Genomic DNA, 24,499 nt, shown 5'->3' with positions numbered 1-24,499 from the left:
TTCCAAGCAGGCGGTGTCTCACAATCCGCTCAAATGTTATTCCGAAGCTCGTCACAGTGCAAGCAATCCCCACATATTTTACTTACGATCTCAACACATTCACCAGCCCCGTCGTCATGTTTTATGAACCAGTACCTTGAGGCAGGATTCTCTGCGTGACCCTGCACGAAGAATGTAAAGCCTACATCTCAACAGTTATCACCGTTCACTTGTACCCAATCTTGAATAACTGTTCTTATCTACACAGTATATAGCACTGCTAATTAACTATCACAGTGCAAGCTTTGGCAAACCTTTTGAATAATATGCATATCCAGTAGGCATGTGAGTTTGCTGTGATTTGTAGCAAGAACGAATGTTTATTATACATTAATTGAATCGTGCTTGTGAGATATGAATATCCAATAGTTATGGACATGTTGTGCTAATTGTTCAAATTGGCCAAATGGCTCAAACAAAAAATAAAAATGTGCGATCAAGCAAACATACACACAACGGTATGAAAACGAGACACAAAAGAAATCGATATGTAAATGTAATCACAATCCTGAATAATATTTTTTTATATATATACACAGATCTTTATGAACATGTATTAACTGGATAAACCCAGGGTATCAAGTGACACGGACACTGAGTGCTGGGTGGATCACGCAGCCATGCACAATCGTGCATGCGTCGTTGAGTCTGGCGCCCGTTTTACTTTGCTGTTGAACCTTTAACAACACAGAATCCTTGCAGGGCATGCATAGGTGGTGGGTGAACAGTTTTTGGTGGCACTGAAATCGTGAATTTTATAAAGGAAATCTGACCTAAGCATATTACGTAATAACTTTTAAATTTCGATTTAAAGCTTTCGTGACTGCAGGGATTCATCTTCTTGGTTCTTTCGGTAAAGTCACGTAGAAGGGAAGTAATACAATAATAAAAATAAAACATAATAAAATAATTCTCACGAAGTTTCGGGCACAACGCAAGCAGCCGTTCACCTGAGGACGACTGCTTGCGTTGTGGCCGAAACGTCGTGAGAATTATTTTATTATGTTTTATTTTTATTATTTTATTACTTCCCTTCTACGTGACTTTACCGAAATAACCAAGAAGGGGTACTAATCTTCTTGGTTCTTTCGGTAAAGTCACGTAGAAGGGAAGTATGTTTTATTTTTATTATTTTTTTATTATTTTATTACTTCCCTTCTACGTGACTTTACCGAAAGAACCAAGAAGATGAATCCCTGCAGTCACGAAAGCTTTAAATCGAAAGGGGTAATAGCTTTTGTATTTACATATATTGATGGTAATAAACGTCGCCACTGGCAGAGCAGGTGGTAGACTGCCACGTGTCCCCAAGGGCACGGGAGTTACTAGCGGTACCAGCCTGGCACGTGCTCTGCTGCTGCTGGTGATGTGTGGTGACCTTGCACCCCCCTCGTTTCTGGACGTCAATTAGAGGCGGATCTAGCAACCTCCCAGGGGTGTTGACATTTTCAGGTTTTAAATAGGGCCCTACATTGGACAAAACAAACGTTCCATGTCTTTTCCATGGTAAATATCAATACAATTCCAATGTTCTGGGAGGAGGGGTGTTGGACAATGCCTCCATCGCCACCCACGACCACCCCCCACTTTCCCCCTTGGATTTCCCCCCCCCCACCTCGACATCATTGTCTAGGCCAGGGGTCAGCAACCTGCGGTTGCGGAGCCGCATGCGGCTCTTGAAGGACTTCTTCGTGACGTTCATGAAGGACCGTCTCGTTATTCACGTGCATTGCGGCTCTTGAGTTTTTTTAAACCGAATTAAAAAAACAAAAATGCTCTTCTCGTTATTTTACGGTAGTTTTTTTGTGTCGTTCCCCCACACCTCCGATTTGCATGGTTAGCTACATACGACGCGAAAGAAGTTCAATTTACACAAATTTTGGTTGCCGACCCCTGGGATAGACAAATTTTAATTGGACGGATTCACCTTGCGCCACGCTGTCGGGTCCGGCTTGGAGAAGTTTTTACTGCATTAGCTGCATATCACCTGCATGGGAACTGATTAGTTACAGTTTATTTCAATCATATGCACATCAGTTCTCATGTACCATGTAAGCAGACTGAACGAACACGATTGTATAAATGATACAACAACTTAAACCGTGACAAAATTAAAATAATATGGTAAAAACGAGATAAGAAAAACTATAAATTCATGACAATTCATTCATTGCTGTGGGTTGTAAATCATTGCTAGCCTGATACGATACCTATTCACTGGGCTCTATAGTCTCCCACTACACAAACCCACACTGGCCAGAACGGTGAAGTATGGTCAATGAATCTCAATCTATGATCGAAATAGCTTGGAGAGGCCGTCATCGGCAGCAGATTGACAAAAGACTGCACATTGCAAGTCTGCGGTGCGTGCATTGATGCTCGTTTTCCCGAGGTTTCCATCAGTACGTGGGACACTGAGAAGCATTCTGAAGCAGGCACGTGCAGCTGTGCACAGTTGCGTCGCATGCGGGTGTGCGGGCAGTGTAGCTGCACCAGGGGCCCCATGGGCTTCAAAAATGGAGAGGCAAATTTTGGACAGAGGGCTCCATCTCGTCCCTGGCACCGGGGACTCGTGCCAACCACGCCGCCGCTGCTCACCGTGAGCTGATTTGGGACAATGCTGGCGCGAATCTCACTCGAATGTATGTCACGCATCCAATTTGGAGATTTATATTTAGTGCATCATGCAGCGGTGGCCGCACCAAACCCATGAAAAAAATAGTTTGTTCAGGTGCCCCTTCAATGCATCGAAAATCCCCACAGAGGCTCACAATTACCTGCAGAGTCCCGACTGTTTACCTTCGCAAGCCGCTAGGGCTGAATTTAGAGCACGCCGCTCATATAACAGGGAATGGTGTTTCCCTCCAATGGATGGACAGTGTTATTTTAAGCAGCTCTCGCCTGAATTTTAAAACCTATTTAATAACATTGATCGAAACTAGTTGAAACCACTTCGTGGGACGTTGAGTTGGCACGCGTTGTTCTTACCTCGGACTCGGCTGCAATAAGCACGATGGCTATTCCGCTTTCCAGCCTGGCAGAGACGCCAGGCGAATGGATCTTACTGGCGTTTCACATTCTTCTCTCGGCGTCCATCGGCATCGGGAACGTCGTTCTAGTTTTGGCAATCGTCAGCTCCAAGAAGCTGCTGAGAAGAAACAACTTCCTCTACACGCTGAGCATCACGCTCAGCGACTTGATCGTCGGCCTGGGCTGGTGCTACAACGGGACCTTCATGGTGATCGAGAGCATCCAGGGGGGTTACGACCCCTCCGGACTCTTCCCAATGTTCCACGGAATCTCGCTGCTGACCCTCATGGCGGCTATGGTGGACAGGTACTACGCCGTGCAGTACCCGTTCGACTACACGAAAAACATGACTCGGACCAAAGTGATCTGCATCATCCTCTCCATGTGGTTTCTGTCGATCGTCACCAACGTGATCAAAACCGAGATCCCTCGCACCTCCGTGGAGATATTCCACGCCTACTGCTCGCTGCTCGGGAACTTGATCCTCATCGCGATCATGGGCCCACTCAACCTTCGCCTCTACTACATCACCAAACGGCAGCTGGGCAAAGAGCCGGCCACGGAGGGCGAGTCAAAGAAGCGCTCGGCCCAGCTGATCATCGCCACGTCCGTGATGTTCCTGGCGCTGTGGACACCGAGCATCATCCACTGCGGCACGTGCAGCTACTTCAAGATATGCTACAAGGCGAGCCACAATGCCATCCACCCGTTCTTTATCCTCCGGGTCATGAACACGCTCACCACCCCCGTCGTGTTCCTGTGCGGGAGCCCCATGACGAGGGCATCTCTGAGAGATGTTTGGAGAAAGCTGTGCTGCAAGAGGTGAGCATTGTCCACCCCCCCCCCCCTCTCGGTGTACGCGTGCATGTAGGGGCCCTTTAACTAATATACTGTTGGACGAGGGCTTCCGATCGTGCCGTGTGGGGGGTTAAATTTGACGACCGGACATCGCCACGCCGGTCAGTGTGGGTTGGTGGAGGAAAAAAAACCAAGCATAACACCTGTTGTGCACGAGCATTAGCAATGTTTGACCCTGCTCAGCTTTGACGAGATTGGGCACCTCCTGGGTGATTTGGTCATAGGTTGTGGAACGTACAGGAATTGAGTTTACCATTCTTGATTGAATTGTCTTGTGCATGATACGATACAGAATTTGACATTTTATCAAGTTATACATAATACCACGAACAGTCCATGTGATGACTTGAGAGCGTAAGTTACGTTTCTATTTTAGTAATTGTCGATGCTCTGTGTTGTTGTTTTTTTCATTATCATCTAGCAACAAGGTGGAGTCGGAGTTTAAAACGACTGCTTCATACATTGAAACGAAATGAGCATGCGGCAGCATCCCTGCAATAATCACCAACCCATGTCAGTTTCCGTGGCTAAAGATGTTCACGTAACGTCCATACATTAATGTTGCCACGAGCACTAACATTTCGCTATTATGTCCTATCGTAATGCAATGTACGATCATAATTGATTACAATAATAAAGGCAACATGTTACTGTGCTTTGTTAACGCGCTGCTGGATGAAGGCCTCCCCAAACTGTGTCAGTCGTGCGGGTTGTTTGACCATACTCAGCCGGACTGGAGGGCCCAGGATTGGTTCAGGTATCACTCGCCACGATATCACTTACAGCCGGTGCTAAACGTGGCCAGGAATCGAACGCAGGTCACCGAGTTCCTACTGCAGTGTGCTGACCACTGTGCCACCACTCCACCCCCCCCCCCCCAAATATACCAGACATTGTGCAAAATGTCACTGATAACATCATCAAACTGCAAATGTTGGCTTTGTGTCTTATTGTGTACATTTATTGGAGCAAAACAAAATATCGTAATCTCAACATGTGTAAACTGAGTTCCCAGTGTCCTATTCTTGCACACTTTTATTTTCACGTTCGATAAATTCCCCATGATGATCATTGTATTTAAGAGAGGCAACTGAATATAATATCAACCCATTGCAAATTCACATTTTTGGGAAATAATTCTAAAGAAAGTTGATGGAGAAGAAGATGACAGATATGTTAAATGTGTCCACACAAATAAATACATTTCTCTCTAAATGGTGATTATGTATATTGCTCCCTGCTTAAGTGTGTTAACTCGACAAAATAAAACATTGAATAAATCGTGTTCTGGGTCAAGGGAGACTGTGGTACCATCAGGTGAAAATAAATAAATAAAAAGTGTGTGATGTTTTCATGTTTTGTTGACTAAAATAATGTACTGCGCATTATGAATTGCAAAGGTAAAGGCACAGACCCTGCAAGTGCCTGCATGTGCCACTGCTGGCACAAGGGCATCCACTAGAGGCCGCTATAGAGAGCCCCTCTGGAGGGTATGTGTCCTACTCTCCAACTCTGGCCAGACTTCTTGAATTCGGTGGGGAGTACCCACACTACTTTTGGTAATTTAGTGTAAATGCATTTAGAGTTTGAATGAATAAAAACTCTTAAAATGTAACGAGAATCTTACGGAGATCGTGAGTATTCTACACTATGGGAACCTCATTTGCCAGTAAAAATATGATAATTGGTTTTTTACCCTTTTATCTGGCAACAAAACTGACACCTTTTTTACAAGGAGTCATGTTTGCATAGACCGCAATACCTGCAGTCATAATACAAACAAAAGAACATAACTCTGATAATGTGCACTGTCCTTGAAGTTGATTGGTCCACACCCGAGACAACTCGGGTGTGGATTATGACTGCAGGTATTGCGGTCTATGCAAACATGACTCCTTGTAAAAAGGTGTCAGTTTTGTTGCCAGATAGAGGGTAAAAAAACAATTATCGTGAGCATTGTTTGCATTTAGTGTATACTACTGATGCATATGTAATATAATTTACATGTTGAAATATTGGATTTGTTTTATTTGAGTCTTGCATTACTCGACAGCTGCTGCATGTCTGGTAATTTTTTCCAGAACGACGCCACTAAGAAACGTAAATATCCGGCTTAACACGATGAAAATTACACGGTCATGAGTGTTTTACAATCATCAGTGCAAAAAAACAACAAACTCACGATTACTCAATCACTTGAAAAAAACGAATAACACACAAACAATTATTACACAACCGTGAATTGAAAAATAAATGACACGCACAATTGCTCTGCAACGAGTACCAAAAAAAACCCCACAACAATTACCATTATCACGAAAATCGTACGCACAACGAATGACGCCGTCGCGATAGTTACACGACCTTCAGTGTGGCGAGTGACAACACTCGATCACTCCTGCAATTATCAGCGCGAACATATTGGCCGCGGTGGTGACAACCACTGGGGATTTACACGAGCCGGCGGTGAGCTCATCACCGCCGAGCAGAGGCGGAGAGAGAGAGAGGGAGGGAGAGAAAATGATCTCGGATACTTTACGTGGCACACTCGACTGAATTTACAAAAGCCACGTTGCCATCGGAACAGACGAGTGTTGAGCTGTAGACATCAAGGCTCGGCTGTACAAAGGTTAACCTCCCAGGGGCTCATCTTCTTGGTTCTTTCGGTAAAGTCACGTGACTTTACCGAAAGAACCAAGAAGATGAATCCCTGCAGTCACGAAAGCTTTAAATCTAAATTTAAAATAATATTTTATGATGTTTTATTTTTATTATTTTATTATTTCCCTTCTACGTGACTTTACCGAAAGAACCAAGAAGATGAATCCCTGCAGTCACGAAAGCTTTAAATCGAAATTTAAAATAATATTTTATGATGTTTTATTTTTATTATTTTATTATTTCCCTTCTACGTGACTTTACCGAAAGAACCAAGAAGATGAATCCCTGCAGTCACGAAAGCTTTAAATCTAAATTTAAAATAATATTTTATGATGTTTTATTTTTATTATTTTATTATTTCCCTTCTACGCGACTTTACCGAAAGAACCAAGAAGATGAATCCCTGCAGTCACGAAAGCTTTAAATCGAAATTTAAAATAATATTTTATGATGTTTTATTTGTATTATTTTATTATTTCCCTTCTACGTGATTTTACCGAAAGAATCAAGAAGATGAATCCCTGCAGTCACGACAGCTTTAAATCGAAATTTAAAATAATATCTTATGATGTTTAACTTTTATTATTTTATTATTTCCCTTCTACGTGACTTTACCGAAAGAATCAAGAAGATGAATCCCTGCAGTCACGAAAGCTTTAAATCGAAATTTAAAATAATATTTTATGATGTTTTATTTTTATTATTTGATTATTTCCCTTCTACGTGACTTTACCGAAAGAACCAAGAAGATGAATCCCTGCAGTCACGAAAGCTTTAAATCGAAATTTAAAATAATATTTTATGATGTTTTATTTTTATTATTTTATTATTTCCCTTCTACGTGACTTTACCGAAAGAATCAAGAAGATGAATCCCTGCAGTCACGAAAGCTTTGAATCGAAATCTAACTCACAGGGGCTGTACAATGGTGTGGACATGCATCCCAGGGCGTTCTCTGGACCACCGTCGACTGGTGTCACTCTTTGGCGCGGAGCGATCGTGTCTGGCGGCAGCGCGTGGCAGTGAGCACTCCACCTGGAATCAAGAGACGAATGCAACATCTGTAGTCGTACACCTCGCCCTTCCCCCCTCCCTTTGTCAATACGATGCCGAATGAGGGCCTTCCCGCGTCAGGCATGGTCTTGGACGTTATTTGACCATACTTCACCACGCTGGCCAACGCGAGTTGGTGAAGGCAGGGAGCACTGAAGTTCAGCGGCAGCTGTCGCCAACCTGCAGTGACCAGCATGTTGGAATACGGTCAAATCACCCCCGAGGCAATGCATGGCACGTGGAGGCCCTCATCCAGCAGTGGACTGATGTCTGTAAACTATTATTATTATTACGGAGTGCTTCTATGAATCTGAACTTTGAAAGTATTTAGTCGGTGTGCAATCAATACCTGCTAGGACGTGGTTCAGAAACATTTTTTATTGACAAAACATGACACTGGGAGACAGAATGAGGAACGCGTGGATTGGAGAGCATACACAGTTTTTAACGACATCATTGACACTGTTAAGAGAAGTAAATGGGCTTGGGCACGTGGCACATCGCAATAAGGGTTGATGGCCGACGGCTAAGAAGTGGCTGCCATGGAATGGAACGTATCTGAAAATGTTCACGTCCACGGAGGAGATGGAGCGATGAAATCGGCTCTTGTGCAAGTGCTGGGCGGCTTGTTATATAGCGGTGGTTCGAGTCCCGCTCACGGCCAACACCCAGTGACGATTATCTGAACCGGTCCTGGGCCTCCTCTAGGTCGACTCGGCCTCAAATGAGTACCTGGGTGCGGTGTGTAAACATCGCCACTGGGGAGACAAAGGCGGTCGGGCGTGGTGCTGGCCACCCGCCCCCTCGCGTACCGTTCCGGCCTTCATAGGTGCTACTTGCTAACAGCACTTGCCCCTACAGTCTGCTAAGGCTACACGGGGGATCTTTGTTCTACCGCAGAACCGTGAGGTTGAGGAAAGCACCGAGAGTCTCTCCAAGGCCGACGTTAATTTCCTGCTAAAATTAAATCCGGCACACACCTGTGTATTTGCATTTTTCTACCGTGAGACCGCCTGCATGCAAAAGGGAAAGTGCCAATTATACAGGGAGGCTCTCTGCAGCGATGAAAAAAAACCCGCTTCAACTCAGAGGGATACCGGTGGTGGCTATGGCACGAGAATAATTCGCGAATATCAAGCAAGCAAGCGGTCATTAAAATAAGTCGCCCGAGCACACGAGAGTGGATGTGAAGTCCAACAGAGGGTTATCTCCACCAGAGGGAGTGCATGTTTGCGTATAAAAATACACACATCTCCAGGAGTGGGAGTGGTGTGTCACGCCCAGGCATCAAGCTCATTTTATCACCATGCTCGCACCGAGTCAGGCACTCGTGTTTCGTGGCGGGAGTCACGACGCTTTCCTTGCTGCACGTAATTTCATCTCACGACGGAGAGCCCCGTGATCACACTGGACCTGCAACCCAGAGGTCTCCGGTTCAGTCTCTCGGCGTGGCAGTTTGAAAAATGGTGGATGTTTATTTTAAACAACAACGATCCCCTCGATCCCACCCAGAAGTATAAGTGGGTACACCACAGTTTGGCCGAGTGTGGGGTAAGGCAAAATGTGAGTGCTCCCACCTCTGCAAAGATGGCTGGGAAGCGTGGAAGAGTAGGCCAAAGTCCCTCTAGGGCTCCCTCTTGTGTCGGTCAAAGGGTTATTTGACCGCGGTTCACCACACTGGGCAATGCGGGTTGGTGAACGGGGTGCCGAGACATGGTTCAGACATCACTCCCCACGGATGGGATGATATAGTCTTGACCAGGAATTGAACCAAAGTCGCCAAATGTAAAGCAATACCTCCATTAAAATAAAACACAGATTTGCACTAACCTTATGGTATAAGGTTAATGACTAAAAACTGACTGGAAAGGTATATTTATATGAAGCAATCAGCAACGAGATCTCTTTAGTGCCTTAGGTGCAGGTTCCACAGGAACACGCACACACAGGTCAGAAGCAGCACTATTTTTTGTGGACAACAACATATGAAAGCGTTTCTTCTCCAAGCACTGCCTCGCCTCAAAGAGGAACAAGCGAACACACCACCTCTAGATTTGAAGCTTTCGTGACTGCAAGGATTCATACTCTTTGTTTTTCGGTAAAGTCACGTAGGTATAAAATAAAATAAATGAAAACAACGTCGTGATTTAATTTAGTTGTTTTCATTTATTTTATTTTTTACCTACGTGACTTTACCGAAAAAATCAAAGAGTAAGCGAACACATAATTGGGATTTAGAAGAGTGTTGGTCAATAATCTGCGAGGGTTTATAATAAAGAGAGCTGAAGCATGAGCACGGTAGTGAAATGATGTTGCAAGGCGTGGCCACGAAGATGTGGCTAAACGTCTTGGTCAGGGCTTTTAAAACGTTGTCAACTCAAGAAACCCCATTCACAGCTGATGAAAGAACATTCAACCTCCCCCTGCTCCATAAAATTAATATTTAAATCCCAGGGGGTGGGTGAGAGGGATTTGAATTCACCTTGTTGCTGAAAGATAAAACTAGACAATTTGTTATTTACCAGGTAAAGCCCACTGAGCTGTATAGCTATTTTTCAGAAGCGACCTGGCCACAAATGACATCTCAACGAAGTGGCTTATCACGTGGACATGTATAGCAGCCAAATAATCTAAACGCATGTTTCTAAATGTGGAGGGAAAACCGGAGAAACATCCACGCGACCACAGGGAGAACATGCAAACTCCAAACATACACGTGTCAGGGTTGGGATAAACCCCACGATCTCCTGTGAACCAGGCGAGGTAGTTAACATCTCGCAACCGTGGCACCCCAAGATGTTATAGCATTGAGACTTCAGAGGACTGAGCATGAGTAATTATTATAAACGATGGATTGTTTAACCCTCTCATACCATGAACTATTAAAAAACATGCATATTTTTTTTACTTTACTTTAGGCTTTGTGTTATTTTTAGGAGTTAAAAGATACTTCCCGTTGAAATGTGTTCAAATGTTTTAAATGTCACAGCAGTCATATTGTGTGTAACATTAATTGTACATGATCATCAGCCACGAGCAATCCACTGTTGGATGTAGGCCTTCCCAAACCGAGTCGGTCACGGGGGTGGTTTTACCATATTTCACCACGCTGCCCAGTGCATGTTGGTGAAGGGAAATGCCCAGGACCCGCTCAGCTATCACTGTGCCACCGTTCCAACCTTGTAAATATAAAAAAAAACACGAAAGCAACATGCTGAGTTTTCATTGACTTCTTTGGCAGGGGGGATGCTGTAATAGAACACTGGACTTGACATTCGGTTGGATCTCCCGACGTGGCAGTTAAAACAATGGGGTAAGTTTATTAATTCTAAATTTGAAGCCTTCGTGACTGCAAGGATTCATACTCTCAGTTTTTTCGGTAAAGTCACGTAGGTAAAAAATAAAATTAAAATTAATAAAAAATAAAATAATAAAAATCACGACGTTTCGGATGCAACACAAGTCTCCGTCATCAAGTGGGACCGTCACAGCCAGATTTGCTGTATCAAGTGAGTGCTGTATCAAGTGAGGCCTCACTTGATACAGCAAATCTGGCTGTGAGGGTCCCACCTGATGACGGAGACTTGTGTTGCCTCCGAAACGTCGTGATTTTTATTATTTTATTTGTATTAATTTTAATTTCATTTTTTACCTACGTGACTTTACCGAAAAATCTAAGAGTATACGTTTATTAAATTGCCCCACCTCTGTCCACCGGGCAGTAAGTGTTCACCATCGTTAGTCTATCGGCAGGACCCCGTGTGATCGGATAAAGGATCGGCACTCCTGCCTCTTTCAAGTCATATGGCCCGTGTGGAAGAGTAGGCCAAATTACCATCGAGCGGTGCTTGCTGGAGCTCCCGACAGTTGGAGGCCCTTCCGCCCAGCAGTGACGTGAGCTATCAATTGCAGGGCTGCACCTTTACCATTACCTTCGGCAGGTTCATGCAGCTTGCAATAACAAGCAATTACACATATCTGATGGGAGGTGAGCTCAAAGATCCCTGCTACACAGAGAGTATTATCTTCTTCCAAAGGGCTCTGCGAATGCTCTTGGGCATTTGGAGTGCGCTTGTTCATGTCATTAGCATTACTTTACCGCGACGCAGAGGAACGCGGGGAATAGAATATTCCAAATCCGGTAAACGGAAGTATTTTAAGTCCGTCTCGGCTGAATTCTATCACCTATTTAATAACATTGATTGGGACCGGCTGCGATCATAAGCCTTCACTAATTTCGTGCTCATCCAGCTTCGGATTTGGAGTGCGTTTCGTGAAGAACAAAATAAAATGATCGTGCCACTATATACAGTGGCCAAGGATGCGGGCGATTGGATTTTGATCATATTCCACATTAGCTTGGCATCGTCTTCGACGATCGCCAACTCCCTCTTGATTCTGGCCATCGTGAGCTCGGCGAAGCTCCGGAAGAGGAACAACTTCCTCTACACGCTGAGCATCACCATCACGGACCTAATCGTCGGATGCGGCTGGTTCTACAACGGGACCTACTTGGTGCTGGAGAGCCTCTCCGGCGGATATGACGCCCCAGGACTCTTCCCAATGTTCCACGGAATCTCGCTGCTGACCCTGATGGCAGCCATGGTGGACAGGTACTACGCCGTGCAGTACCCGTTCGACTACACGAAGAACATGACTCGAACCAAAGTGCTGGCGATCATCACCGCCACATGGCTCTTGTCCGTCGCCAACACCGTGATCAAAACGGAGATCCCGAAATGGGCCGTGTTCATTTACCACTCTTACTGCTCGCTGCTCGGTAGTATCGTGCTGGTGTTCGTGATGGCCTGCCTCAACGTGCACCTTTACCTGGTGACCAAGCGGCAGCTCAGTCGCGAGAAACAAACCGACGGCGAGGCCAAGAGGTCGTCGCACCTCATTATCATCACGTCCGTGATGTTCATATTTCTCTGGACGCCCAGCCTCATGTACTGCGGCTTCTGCTTTTACATGGGACTGTGCTACGGCATCCCTTACAATGCCGTCCAGCCTTACAACATCCTTCGGGTCATCAACACGCTCACGACGCCCATCGTATTCCTGTGTGGAAGTCCGCTGACGAGGGACTTCGCTCAAGAATATCTGGGATCGTGTGACCTGCAAAAGGTACGACTGTGTGTGCACCTTTCATCGCAAGGGATGTCCTCGCTGTGCCACCGCGGTGTCCGTGGCTCAGCTTGTTTTTAAATCCTTTATATTAAGTTCACTTGCTTGCTTGCTTGCGCGCTTACGACCGTGCAAATCTTTCGGTCGTTTTTTAACCCACTTCCCGTGATCCAATCGAGCTGAAATTTTGCACACAGATTCGTTGTGCGTGGCAATTTATTGTCGTGAAAATTTTTTTCCAAAATTTTACACTTTTTAGAAAAAAATATATATTTAATTACCATTTGCTTAATGGTGGCAGGCAATCATCTGACCCATAGGTGGCAGCCATCTCAAGCCAGAGGACGAGAGGACTCTTGCCGCCACGAATATAAAGGATTTATAGTGAAAAACTTAGTTTTTACGGGTTAATTTTTATTCTCGCGTGTGATCATGGCTGCTTTTTCAGTCACGCCTAAAAAGGCTGCTGAACAGAAGTCCGGATTCCCAGACGTGTAAGAAGTTCGCCTGTGATATGATTGGAAATTAAGGCTGAAATCTCCACTGAAAGTTAGTTGTAATAAACTTGCCAGTCAGGCGCTTGAACCCACTGCCTATTACCGTATTCTCCAGACTATCATGTGCACTTCCCCCCTCCCCCCCTGTACTTTAATGGAAATGTTGTGGGTGCCTCTAAATATGCGGTAGTTATATTAGAAGTTTTTTTGGGGTTATGCGATCTAACCCAAATAGAATAATTTCTCTATTACGAATTATATCGGTCACGAAAGGCTACCGTGTTAAAAGGCGGTAGTTGTGCGTACGACCAAGTGAGTATCACGTTGCTGACACCGGGCACGAGTTTAGGGTGCGTCTTACTCTACGAGGTGTCTTGTAATGAAACACACACTGAGCAGTAAGTCAACAACAACAACAAATATCCAAGTGATGTCCAGCCCAAATGCGCATTGAGGTGGTGTTTATCATTGAGTCAGTGGTGGAAAGTGCATATTCCTATGGCCAAGGGCGAGTCGATCCATAGGACAACCATTGTTGACTTAAACCCATAAAGTCTTACTCTGGCACACAATGGCCTTATGTTTTTGTGATGGCGTACAGTGTGAATACTCTTAGATCTGCCAACCAAAATATAGAGTTTACTTGAACATGTACCTAACTTTTTTCCGGCGTCTCTTGCTTTTAAATTACATTTGCACTGTATTTTTTTTTTCGCGTGTGTTTCGTTTATGACCACTAGATACCTAATTTGTTACTTGTGCAATGTTCCTTAAGGACCCTGTGTTTGTTCCCTGCAACACTGACGTTTCGTCTACGTTTCGTCTACGTTTCGATGTTGTTGTTGTGCCGACGCACCACGGATCTCTCCAAATAGCTGAGCAACTATACTCTGTGGTTCTTTCGGTAAAGTCACGTAGGTAGAAAAATAAAATAGAAAATAATACCTACGTGACTTTACCGAAAGAACCAAAGAGTATGGATCCCTGCAGTCACGAAAGCTTCAAATCAAGCTGAGCAACTGGCGAAACGAGACCATCCGTGGAGCAACTAAATTTAAACCGCAACTGGAAGTGTACACAAGAATGCCAATTGTCTCATAAAAAAATAGACACCGACTGATTGAATTGGCATGAACGATACATGCAGGACATGGCTGCTTTATATGTGCCTTCAATACCCGACCGTTACAGCTTGCTGCGTCTAATGTAAACGATGATTTATTTTCTAGTGCCAAAGTGGAGCCAGATGACATCAATTCACCCGTTGTGTACGTGAACCACTGAAGACACCACGACCGTAGCCTCTGGCTACCTTCGGATCGTGACACTCAGATATCGGGGGAGCTGCACTTCAAGGAAGATTAATGTAATTCGTTGATATGAGCATGGTGAGGAAAACAATGGTACGGACTTTATATACGAATATTATTGCGAGTAAAAGATAGAGAATATTTGCTGAAAGAGCACTTTGAAAAGAGTGTATATTTAAACAGTTATCACTCATTAACCCAGCTCGGTTGTGAAATTTCCATGTTCGACTGTAGTGCACATGGTAAATGTATTTAAGTGCAAAAAAACATTAACCAAAGTACATTCAGAATTTACACCATAACTGAGGGGCGTCTTGGGAACAAACAAGTTGGCAACCCACACGTGTTTTTGAAAGATAACTGAGGCGACCTTCATTGTAACATTTTACAATCCAGACGTAATAATTATTTTTACTGGTAGGAACCTTCTGGTTACACCAGCCCACAGGGGATTATTGTGTCCGTCCGTCCGTCGTGGATCCAAAAATGGGAGGGGTGGGGCTGGGTGGAGAGGGGAGGGTGGGGAGGGGCTGGGTGGGGAGGGGAGGGTGGGGAGGGACTGGGTGGGGAGGGTGGGGCTGGGTGGGGGGTGGGAGGGGTGGGGCTGGGTGGGGAGGGAGGGGCTGGTCACCCCGTGGTGCCCTTATAAAACTCAACGTTTAACCTACTCACGCCGGCTTGTGCCCGCCCTCACAGTCGGCCATATTTGCGGAATACACCACGCCGCCGTTGACCCTGGCCATTGACCGAGCAACCCAACGTTCCTACCAGCTCCCTCCGCAGGAATGTGTTTTGTACCTTCTCCCAATAGGTCAGTGTTCTTCACGTATTTTTATAGGGGGGGCACTTTCGACAATAAGAACGATGTGTGAGGGCAGCCACACATTTGAAACAGTTGGGTTTCCACGTGTTGTGTCCTGACGAGGACGGCACGTCAGAGGCCGTACGAAAGGCCACCAGGGGCCGCCTGATGTCCAATAGCACTGCTGTAGATGTTCATATGATGGATGTAATAAAGACTTGATTAAAAATCCACTTAATCGGCCTACTCTGAATAAAAGCCTGCCTACTCGACAATGTTTGTGGGTTATCTAGTTTTTTCAGTCATATGACTTTGAGACCCCCACCACCACCTACACATTCCACAAGGAGTGACTAATCCCATATCTGCATTTACCATCAATATGCTTAATTCCGGTGTTGATATGTAAACTCCTTTGTCAAGGCGCTCTCCTCCCCTGACCCAGCTTAAATATACGCTGCCAAGCTTGGCGGTGTTCATTGGGACGCTGTCTTTCCGACAGCTCTGTTTCTTCACCTGAGGATGGCTGCTTGTGTTGTGGCCGAAACGTCGTGAGAATTTTTTATTTCATTGTTTGATTTTTATTATTTTATTATTTCCCTTCTACGTGACTTTACCGAAAGAACCAAGAAGATGAATCCCTGCAGTCACGAAAGCTTTAAATCGAAATATATCTAGTTTTTGTTTCATTTCCAGGACACCACTTAGTTGTTGGCAAATAAAGGATGCTTAAAATTAGTCGTTAAAATATGCACTAATACTGAGCAATTGTAATGATGAGCTAAAATCCAATTATTTCTTTTACAAAAAAATGCATCAACGTAATTTAATACATGCTTTACTTATCAGCATCACAAATGAAGAAATAAAGTACTATTGTGCACTCGTGCTGTGTGTGTGCCCTTTATTAGGCATGTAACTATTCACCTATTCACCCCTACGCCCACCCTCGATGCTAATTTGATTCATTGCTGCAATTCATGTTTGCGATTCAATTCAAGATGCGATTTCCCACCCCCCCAAGTTGTGGAGGCGCGGAGTCGGAGTCACGTGAGGCCAAGGCCCACAACGTTCACCAATGAAGCCTGTGAACAAAAGAGCCCAGGACCGCCGGAGTTCATGTAGACCTCATAAGCTAAGCAGCCATTGAGCCTGGACAGTGCATGTGTAATATGAGGATATATCCGGCTCACTGACGTATCACAACTTGTCATGGTGATTGGCTGTGCCGGTCCTGGTTTACAGCCAATGGGGGGAAGCCTGGGGGCATGGTCCTGACGTGATGGAAAGGTGACAGCTATAAGGATTGGGTATGCTGGCTTTGGCCTCAGCCAATGGGGAGATGAGTCAGGGGCGTGGTCCCGGGAGCTGACGAGGGAGCCTGGAAGATTCGATGCAGGCTAACGAGGATTGGCGGAAACGTACCATGTGACCCGGGTATTAAATAGGGGTGGAGACGAACGAGACGGGGGCAGAACGGGAACGAACAGAGGAAGGGGGCCACGCGGGAGCGGGGCTCCGAGTTGCCACGTGGCAGTGCGTCTCTCTCTGTCTATCTGTCCCTCTCACGATGCCTATCAGCAGCGTGAAGTAACTGTAACATAAGTTGAATAAAAGACGGATTCCAGAAGTTGTCTCAATGAGCTTTATTACACATGGATGAGCGACCGCCATCAAAATGTTAGAGGTGTCTGCGCAGCTACATTGATGGAAGTTAGTTTGATGTTCGATGCAGGGGTTTTAGAGACTCTCTTCTATATTTAGGCTCACTAGCCTAATCAAGGGACAAAAACCACAACACCAACAAGAACCTCAAGAGGTAACAATGTATGGTTTGAGCATACGCAACTGCGGCTAATTATGGCACGTGGTGATTATTTATTTCGGTGAGCCAATGCTGCTCACACTTTCCCTCTGCTGTTGTTTTATCCCCCCAAGCTTAAGGTGCATGCGGATTGCAAGTAATTAGAAAAAGGCATGTGTATATAATTATATCACGTGCTTATAATATATAATTATATCATGTGTATATAAAGGAATGTGTCTATAATACCCCGCACCTCCCATTAGCACGGTTGACTATGTACGGTGCGAAAAAAGTTTAACACAAATTGCAGATGGTAGAAACGCCTCTGACCACATGGAATAAACATGTTCGTACTTATTGTTGTTGTTAGTTTCCGAAGGATTAAACACTGACTATGTTACCCATCGGGGGGGGGGGGGGCATTGGCGAGGTGGCTAGCGGCACTGCACTTTGCATGCAGCCACCTCTGCGTTCCATCACTGGCCATGGCCAACATCGACGGCGAAGTGATGTTTGAACCGGTCCTGAGGCAGCCCCCTTCACCACCAACCTGCACAACAGAGCGCGGTGAAATCTGGACAAATCAATGACGGTGACCGACACGGCATCGGAAGGCCATCGTCAAGCGGCGGGTGGACAAAGAGGATCAAAGAGGCTGTGCTTTAGCATCGCGTCATTCCACTCGTCAGCCTGGTGAAGAAGCCGAGGGATGCGTGCCATGATTGGCAACGAAGGGTGTGTGAGCAATGCGTTCCTACTCGTAGCTCTCGTGAGGTTAAGAGTTGGGCTGGGGACGATTAAGTCGATTAATCAATTAAGTCTATTCATCGGGAAAAAATATATAATCAAACACGCGTTTTTGGTCGATTACTTAGGCCCTCTTTAAAAATGGCAGCTGCCCCCCCCCCCCCACGTGCTCTGTGATGCCGCCGCCGCGAAGCCGTTCGGCAGGCACCAAATCCCCGACCTCGCCACCACCAAGCAACGGAGCCGACCCCGCGTCCCCCTCACCTCACCTCACATGAACACACCCGCACTCATTTCCCCCCCCCCCCCCCCCCCCATAGAGCTCCGAGGGGAGGTCGCCTGGCCGACCGGTTTTTATCCGAGAGACCCTTATCGGGATTAATTCTCACGGTTTCCGGCGATCAGGGAATTGGATGACCTCCCCCGTGCTACGTGGCACCGCGGCGCTGCGGCCGGCCTTAATATGGTGTGGTCGCGGCGTGGGGCATTCGGCCACCGCGGTTGAGGCGCATTTCCCCCCACACACACCCCCACGAGTCGACGGGGCAAGCAGGGGAGGCACGGGACAGCATGAATAGCGGGATCACAGGGGCTGTTGCGCATAGTCATGGAGGGTTGGGATAATTGCGCTTGAGCGCGCAGGCCCCATTGTTAGGGAGGGTAAGGGGTTAATTAGGATGTACGCCGCCAACGTCGCTCACTGATTAGCATATCAACAGCGCCCGGAACCGCCGTGCGCGGGCTCGGGGTGCGCGAGCCCATTGTTCAGCGCAGCATCCCCTTTGAGGTAGGGAGGATAAATAGAGGGGCGCAGAGGGGAAATCGCTCTCTTACTCCAGCGCCAGGCGACCAGACGCAGCTCGAGCCAGCGACCCGGACGTCCGTGCGACGCACCGAGGCACGCGGTTAACACAAGGATCAGCGGACCGCCGTGGACACTTAACAGTGAGTAAGAAGGTGAATTAGAATCATAGCCGATAAATAGGGAATAGGTGCCGGTTTAGTGGAATAGGCCAGCCTCGTCGACTCACTGATTCAACATTAGTTACCAGGTAATAAATCATTAATAGCGAAGCGTGGTCTCGCGTGATCTTGTCGTGCAGTGTGAGCGTGTGGGAACGCGTGTGGTACTGTGTGTGCGTAAGCTCGCGGCGTGCGTAATCGGCGTCCCCCAGGTGCGCGATCATAACGTAAGCGGCCAGCAGGCGGCGAGCGCTGCGCAGAGCGGCGCAAGAGTGGGTATCGCGTGTGGAGCTGTATGCGTGTGTGCGCGCACGTTCACTACGTGTATAATACAGGTGCGCGATCCCAACGTGAGTGGTCTGTATTGAGTGAGTGCCGCGCAGAGCTGTGTGTGGGTGTGCACGTACGTAATTAACCATGCCTATTACGCGGACCCGCGGGGGAGGGGAATCCTCGAGCGACGGCTCTCACCCCATGGGTGAAGAACCCAACAGCGGTTCGCCTAGTAGCGAGGGGGCGAGTAATGAGGTTAATAATGAGGTTAACCCGGCCGTTAGCGGTACAGAGGGAGGGACCTCGAGGGCCAGCGACCCCCACAAATTGGTGTCGGAAGCGGTACGGACCCCCGCGTTACCTCACGCTAAAATAAGACTAATATTTACCGGCCGGGGGGCCCCTTCGTGGAAGGCATTCGCCCGCAATCTCTTAGGGGCCAAGGAAATTAATGGGTGGACGGACGCGCAGGCAGTACGTCAACTTAATATGAATCTTGATGGGCGGGCAGCCGATTTTGTAGAAGCGTTACCCGCGAGCGCACAGACACAGCTAGAGGAGCTGATGCGCCGACTCGATCAGCGTTTTGGCACGCGTGACGAGGAGGAAGCAAAATCTGCCTTAGAGGCGCGCCGTCGCCAACCTGGCGAAGATCTACGTGATTACGCCGAGGATGTGCGCGAGTTAACAAAGATCGCACGCCCGGGGTACGCAACTGATGTTATTGAGGAACTGGCCGCCGAAAAAATCCAGCGGTACCTGTCTCGCACGGCGTGGTGGCAGCCAGACATGAGCTGCCCACGTCTTCCCTTTAACACCCTTGTCGAGCGCGCACGTAAGTGTGAAAGAATTCACAGCGAACGCGCGCAGCTCCGGGGGCTGGGACGAGAGCGCGCCATTGCGAGCCTGCTCTCGGAAGACGAGGAGGAGGAACAGGAGCTCGCGAGGACGGTAAGGGGCCGGGAAAGAGAGCCTCCAGTGTCCCGCGAGACAACCCCGGGATGGGTTGCCGGTATACAAACGGGTATAAAGGATGTCTCCGGCCAGGTAACCCACATAGACAACAAGGTAAACCAAGTAGGTGAGAGGGTAACCCAGGTACGCGAGGACGCAAATAAAAATATGAAGACCCTCCAGTCTGAGATGGGTGAACTACGCTCGACAGTAGGGGGACTAGCCGGGAGGGTGTCCCAATTAGAGTCCGATTTGGGACAACTGCGTACTGGGGGAGGGAGAGGGAGCGGACAGGGGACCCGCTACGGAGCCGCCCCCCCTCCCCGGGCATGTTATATGTGCGATCGCCGAGGGCATCTAGTGAGAGACTGTCCTGAAATCACCCGAGCTAGGCAGGCGCGGGGGTTAAACTCCAACGCCTCCTAGTGAGCGGACCAACTAGGGGTGCAATCGACGCGGTCCCGATACAAATAGACGATAATGAGAATAATGGCGAGCGAGTGATCTCCACACAGGTTCCAGCAACAACGCCCACGGAAACGGTGACTCCTGGCAACTGGCTACGGGAGCTGGTGGCGGGGATCACGGGGGCCACGTCGCTGGTGGAAGGGGAGGTTAACGGAGTGCGTACCCGAATCCTGCTAGACACGGGGGCGGTGGCCTCGCTCGTGAGCGCAGCGCACTGCAGCGCGATCGGGGTCGACGTGCGTCACCTGCAGGCACCGGACCGCGTGCTGCGCACGGTGAGCGGAGCCGGAATGGGGCTGCTGGGGAGAGCCACCCTAGCGGTCCGCATAGGCAGTCAGGTGTGCACCCAGGAGTTCTACGTGTCGAGTGCATTGTGTCACGAGTGTATCGCAGGTACCGACCTCTTAGAACGGCTGGGACTCAACGTGCAACCCCGCCAGCGATGCGCCACCATGGAGAGCAACGGCGAGCGGATACCGTTCTTGGGACGAGAACCGACGCGCCCCCGCTTCGCACCTGTGGCCGCTATCCTGGCGACGGCAGTCACCATCGGGCCGCTCACCGAGATGCTGGTGCCGGTGGCAACATCCCCCACCGACCCCGCGCTACGACCATCAGGAGAGGTAATGCTAACTCCTCACCCGGAGTTGGCAAAACGGTATGGGATAGTGGGATCCGCCACGTTGGTAAACGCAGATGGGGACCGATTGTTTATGCGGATGTTTAACCCCCACAATACCCCAGCGATACTGCGACGGCGCACCCCGATTGCCACCGTACACCCCCTGCACGCACGCCACTCTAACGACTCGGTGTTCGCACTCTGGGCTGAAGACCCCGGTCGTCCTGAGGGTGACCAGGACCTGGCCTGGCGAGTCGGCCCGACTCCCCGAGCCGAGGTCGTTCCCCTGCTCGACGCGTTACATGTACCATGGGCGGATTTACCTAAGGGAGAGGGCGATCGGCTGCGCGAGTTACTGCGGGAGTATGCCGACGTATTCAGTGAACACGACTCGGACGTGGGTCGGACCGATCTTGTTAAGCACCAAATTGACACAGGTGCAGCCCGACCCATCAAACTCCCTGCGTACCGAGTGGGCGCACCCGAACGCGCCCAAATCAAAGAGGCAGTTGGGGACATGCTTCGCGATAACATAATTCAGCCCTCGGCGAGCCCCTGGTCAGCCCCAGTGGTACTAGTAACGAAAAAGGATGGGTCAACCCGGTTCTGCGTCGATTACCGTAAACTAAATGCAGTCACGCTCGGCGATGCCTTCCCCATACCCCGCATCGACGACACCTTCGACAGCCTCGCCGGAGCGCGATATTTTTCCACCCTCGATCTCGCGTCCGGGTACTGGCAGGTGGAGATGGCGGAGGAGGATCGGCCGAAAACCGCATTCACCACCCCGATGGGGCTATTCGAGTTTCGAGTACTCCCGTTCGGACTCACCAATGCGCCCGCGACGTTCCAGCGGCTGATGGAGTTGGTGATGCGGGGCTTGCAATGGGAACAGTGCCTGATTTACTTGGACGATGTGATAGTGTTCAGTAGATCTTTGTCTGAGCATTGGTCCAGGCTTCGAGAGGTGTTCCAGCGACTGCGAGCGGCTCATCTCAAGCTCAAGCCACGTAAGTGTTACATCGCACAACGCGAGGTGGGGTACCTCGGGCATCGCGTCAGCGAGACAGGCGTGCACACCGATCCGGAGAAGGTACGCGCCGTAGTGGAGTGGCCACGGCCAAGGAATCTGACGGAGATCAGATCATTTTTGGGGCTTGCCACCTATTATCGTCGATTTGTAAAGGGATTCAGCGAGATTGCACGCCCTCTCACCCAACTCACCTCCCCTAAGCACCCCTACCAGTGGACGGGGGCCTGCCAGACGGCCTTCACCACTCTCAAAGATCACCTCACCCACGCCCCCACCCTCGCTTTCCCCGATTTTACCACCGATTTTATTTTGGACACCGACGCCTGCAGCAGCGGGCTGGGCGCGGTGTTGTCACAGGTACAGGATGGAACGGAACGAGTCATCGCGTACGCCAGCCGGACCTTGAGTGGGGCCGAGCTGAACTATTGCGTGACCCGCCAAGAGTTGTACGCCGTGATTTTCGCATGCAAACAGTTCCGGCCGTATTTGTACGGCAGGAGATGTCGCGTCCGCACTGACCATTATGCTCTGCAGTTTCTTCTTACATTCAAGGAGCCGCGGGGGCAGATGGCCCGGTGGTTGGCGCAGTTGCAGGAGTACAACCTGCAAATCGAGTATCGGGCTGGCCGGACGCATGCAAACGCGGACGCCTTGTCGAGGCGACCCACGGTGTACGCCGAGACGCGGGCGGAGGAGGCCTGCCCGTGTTTCACGGGGGGACGCTGCCGGCAGGCAACGGACCCCCGAGAGGCCGCGGCCACTGACCCCCCCCCCCAGCGAGAGAGAGTGCAGTGTGCGCCACAGAGACCCTCACAGGTGGCACTGAGGATCCCGTCGACCGCCCGGCAAGCGCGGGATCCGCGGCTCGGGACCCGATCGGACGGATCCAGGAGGACGTCGGCTGCGCCTTCCCGGGCCTAAACGACGAGCAGCTGAGACAGACCCAGCAGCGAGATCCGGATCTGGCGGCAGTGGAGGCGGCACTGCGGGAGGAAAAGAGCGCCCTACCAGGACCCTGGAGCGGTTTGTATGCCCGGTTGTGTGTGCAGAACGGAGTGGTACGGGAGTTAACCGAGGCCGGCCAGCCGGGGTGCATCTGTGTTCCTGCCCAGGTGCGACCCCAGCTGCTACGGCTGGTGCATGACCACCCACTCGGGGGCCACGATGGGGAACGACGTACTCGAGAGACCCTGCGTCGCCAGTATCTCTGGCCCAAATTGGCACAAGACGTGGCAGCCTGGGTACAGGGCTGCCGCGCCTGTCAGCAGTGCGGGCCGAAACCGGCACGATACCAGGTACCCCTAAGGCCGTTCCGCGTCAGCCGCACGAATCAGCTGGTCGGGATCGACCTACAGGGGCCATTCCCGCGATCCCATCGAGGCAACCGATATATCCTAGTCGCAGTAGAGTATTTCACCCGCTACCCCGTGGCAGTGGCCATCCCTGATAAAACGGCCTTGGTGGTGGCCCGGGCATTTGTGGAACACTACGTACTTAAGCACGGGATCCCAGAACGAGTCCTCACCGACCAGGGTAGCGAGTTCGAGGCCGAGTTGTTCCAGGCACTGTGCCGAGAGTTCGGAATCCAGAAGGACCGAACCACAGCGTACCACCCCCAGGCGAACGGTATGGTGGAGCGCATGAATCAGACCTTAGCGGGGAAACTCAAACGTATGGCGGCCGCAAATCAACGGGATTGGGATGAACACCTCCCCTACGCCCTTTTCGCCTACGCCACCACCGTACACACGTCGACGGGACAAACCCCGTTTTAAATGATGTTCGGCCGTGAGTCTCGTTTACCCGCAGATCTGCTATTCGGCGTCCCTTCCCCCCAGCCGGAGGAGGGAAGCCGCCCCGTGGAACACCTGTTGGAGACCCTACGAGAAGCCCGAGGCCGAGCATACCCCCAAGGGGAAGCCGCGCATCGGCGGCAGGAACAGGGCACCCGACCCCGCATGGAACCCCCCTTATTCCTGACAGGCGCTAAGGTGTGGCTACACACCCCTCGCGTCGGGGCCGGGCAGGTGGGGAAACTGACGACCTACTGGCGGGGACCCTGGACCGTGGTGCGACAGATCTCCCCCTGGACGGTACTAATTGATGGCGGGGAGAGGGGTCGAGAGACGGCGGTCAATGTCCGCCGCTTAAAACCGTGGAAAGCAGCCCCGGCGAGAGAGAACCCCGTCACCCGAAGGCCCCGAAATCCCGGAGTACCCGCACCCTTCGTGTTGGGGGGCCTCGCACACTACATG

The 24,499-nt window shown here is 49.4% G+C and overlaps 2 protein-coding genes across 2 annotated transcripts; both read left to right on the top strand.

Annotated features, from left to right (window-relative positions):
* The first annotated feature begins 3,017 nt into the window (after positions 1-3,017).
* On the top strand, positions 3,018-5,127 carry LOC133348221 (beta-2 adrenergic receptor-like). Its single transcript, XM_061560942.1, has 2 exons — positions 3,018-3,891; positions 4,349-5,127. Exons 1-2 carry the CDS (start codon positions 3,053-3,055, stop codon positions 4,401-4,403), a joined length of 894 nt encoding a protein of 297 aa, XP_061416926.1. The 5' UTR covers positions 3,018-3,052; the 3' UTR covers positions 4,404-5,127.
* Positions 5,128-11,882: 6,755 nt separating this feature from the next.
* LOC133348220 (melanocortin receptor 4-like) lies at positions 11,883-14,952 on the top strand. The gene is made up of 2 exons (XM_061560941.1): positions 11,883-12,768; positions 14,495-14,952. The coding sequence occupies exons 1-2, from the start codon at positions 11,932-11,934 to the stop codon at positions 14,513-14,515; spliced, it is 858 nt and encodes a 285-aa protein (XP_061416925.1). The 5' UTR covers positions 11,883-11,931; the 3' UTR covers positions 14,516-14,952.
* Positions 14,953-24,499: the final 9,547 nt, after the last annotated feature.

The sequence above is a fragment of the Lethenteron reissneri genome, chromosome 27, assembly GCF_015708825.2.
Source record: "Lethenteron reissneri isolate LAM-NWPU_2019-01 chromosome 27, ASM1570882v1, whole genome shotgun sequence".
NCBI lineage: Eukaryota > Metazoa > Chordata > Hyperoartia > Petromyzontiformes > Petromyzontidae > Lethenteron > Lethenteron reissneri.
The sequence above is the reverse complement of the archived record's forward strand: the minus strand, read 5'-3'. Positions and strand labels throughout refer to the sequence as shown.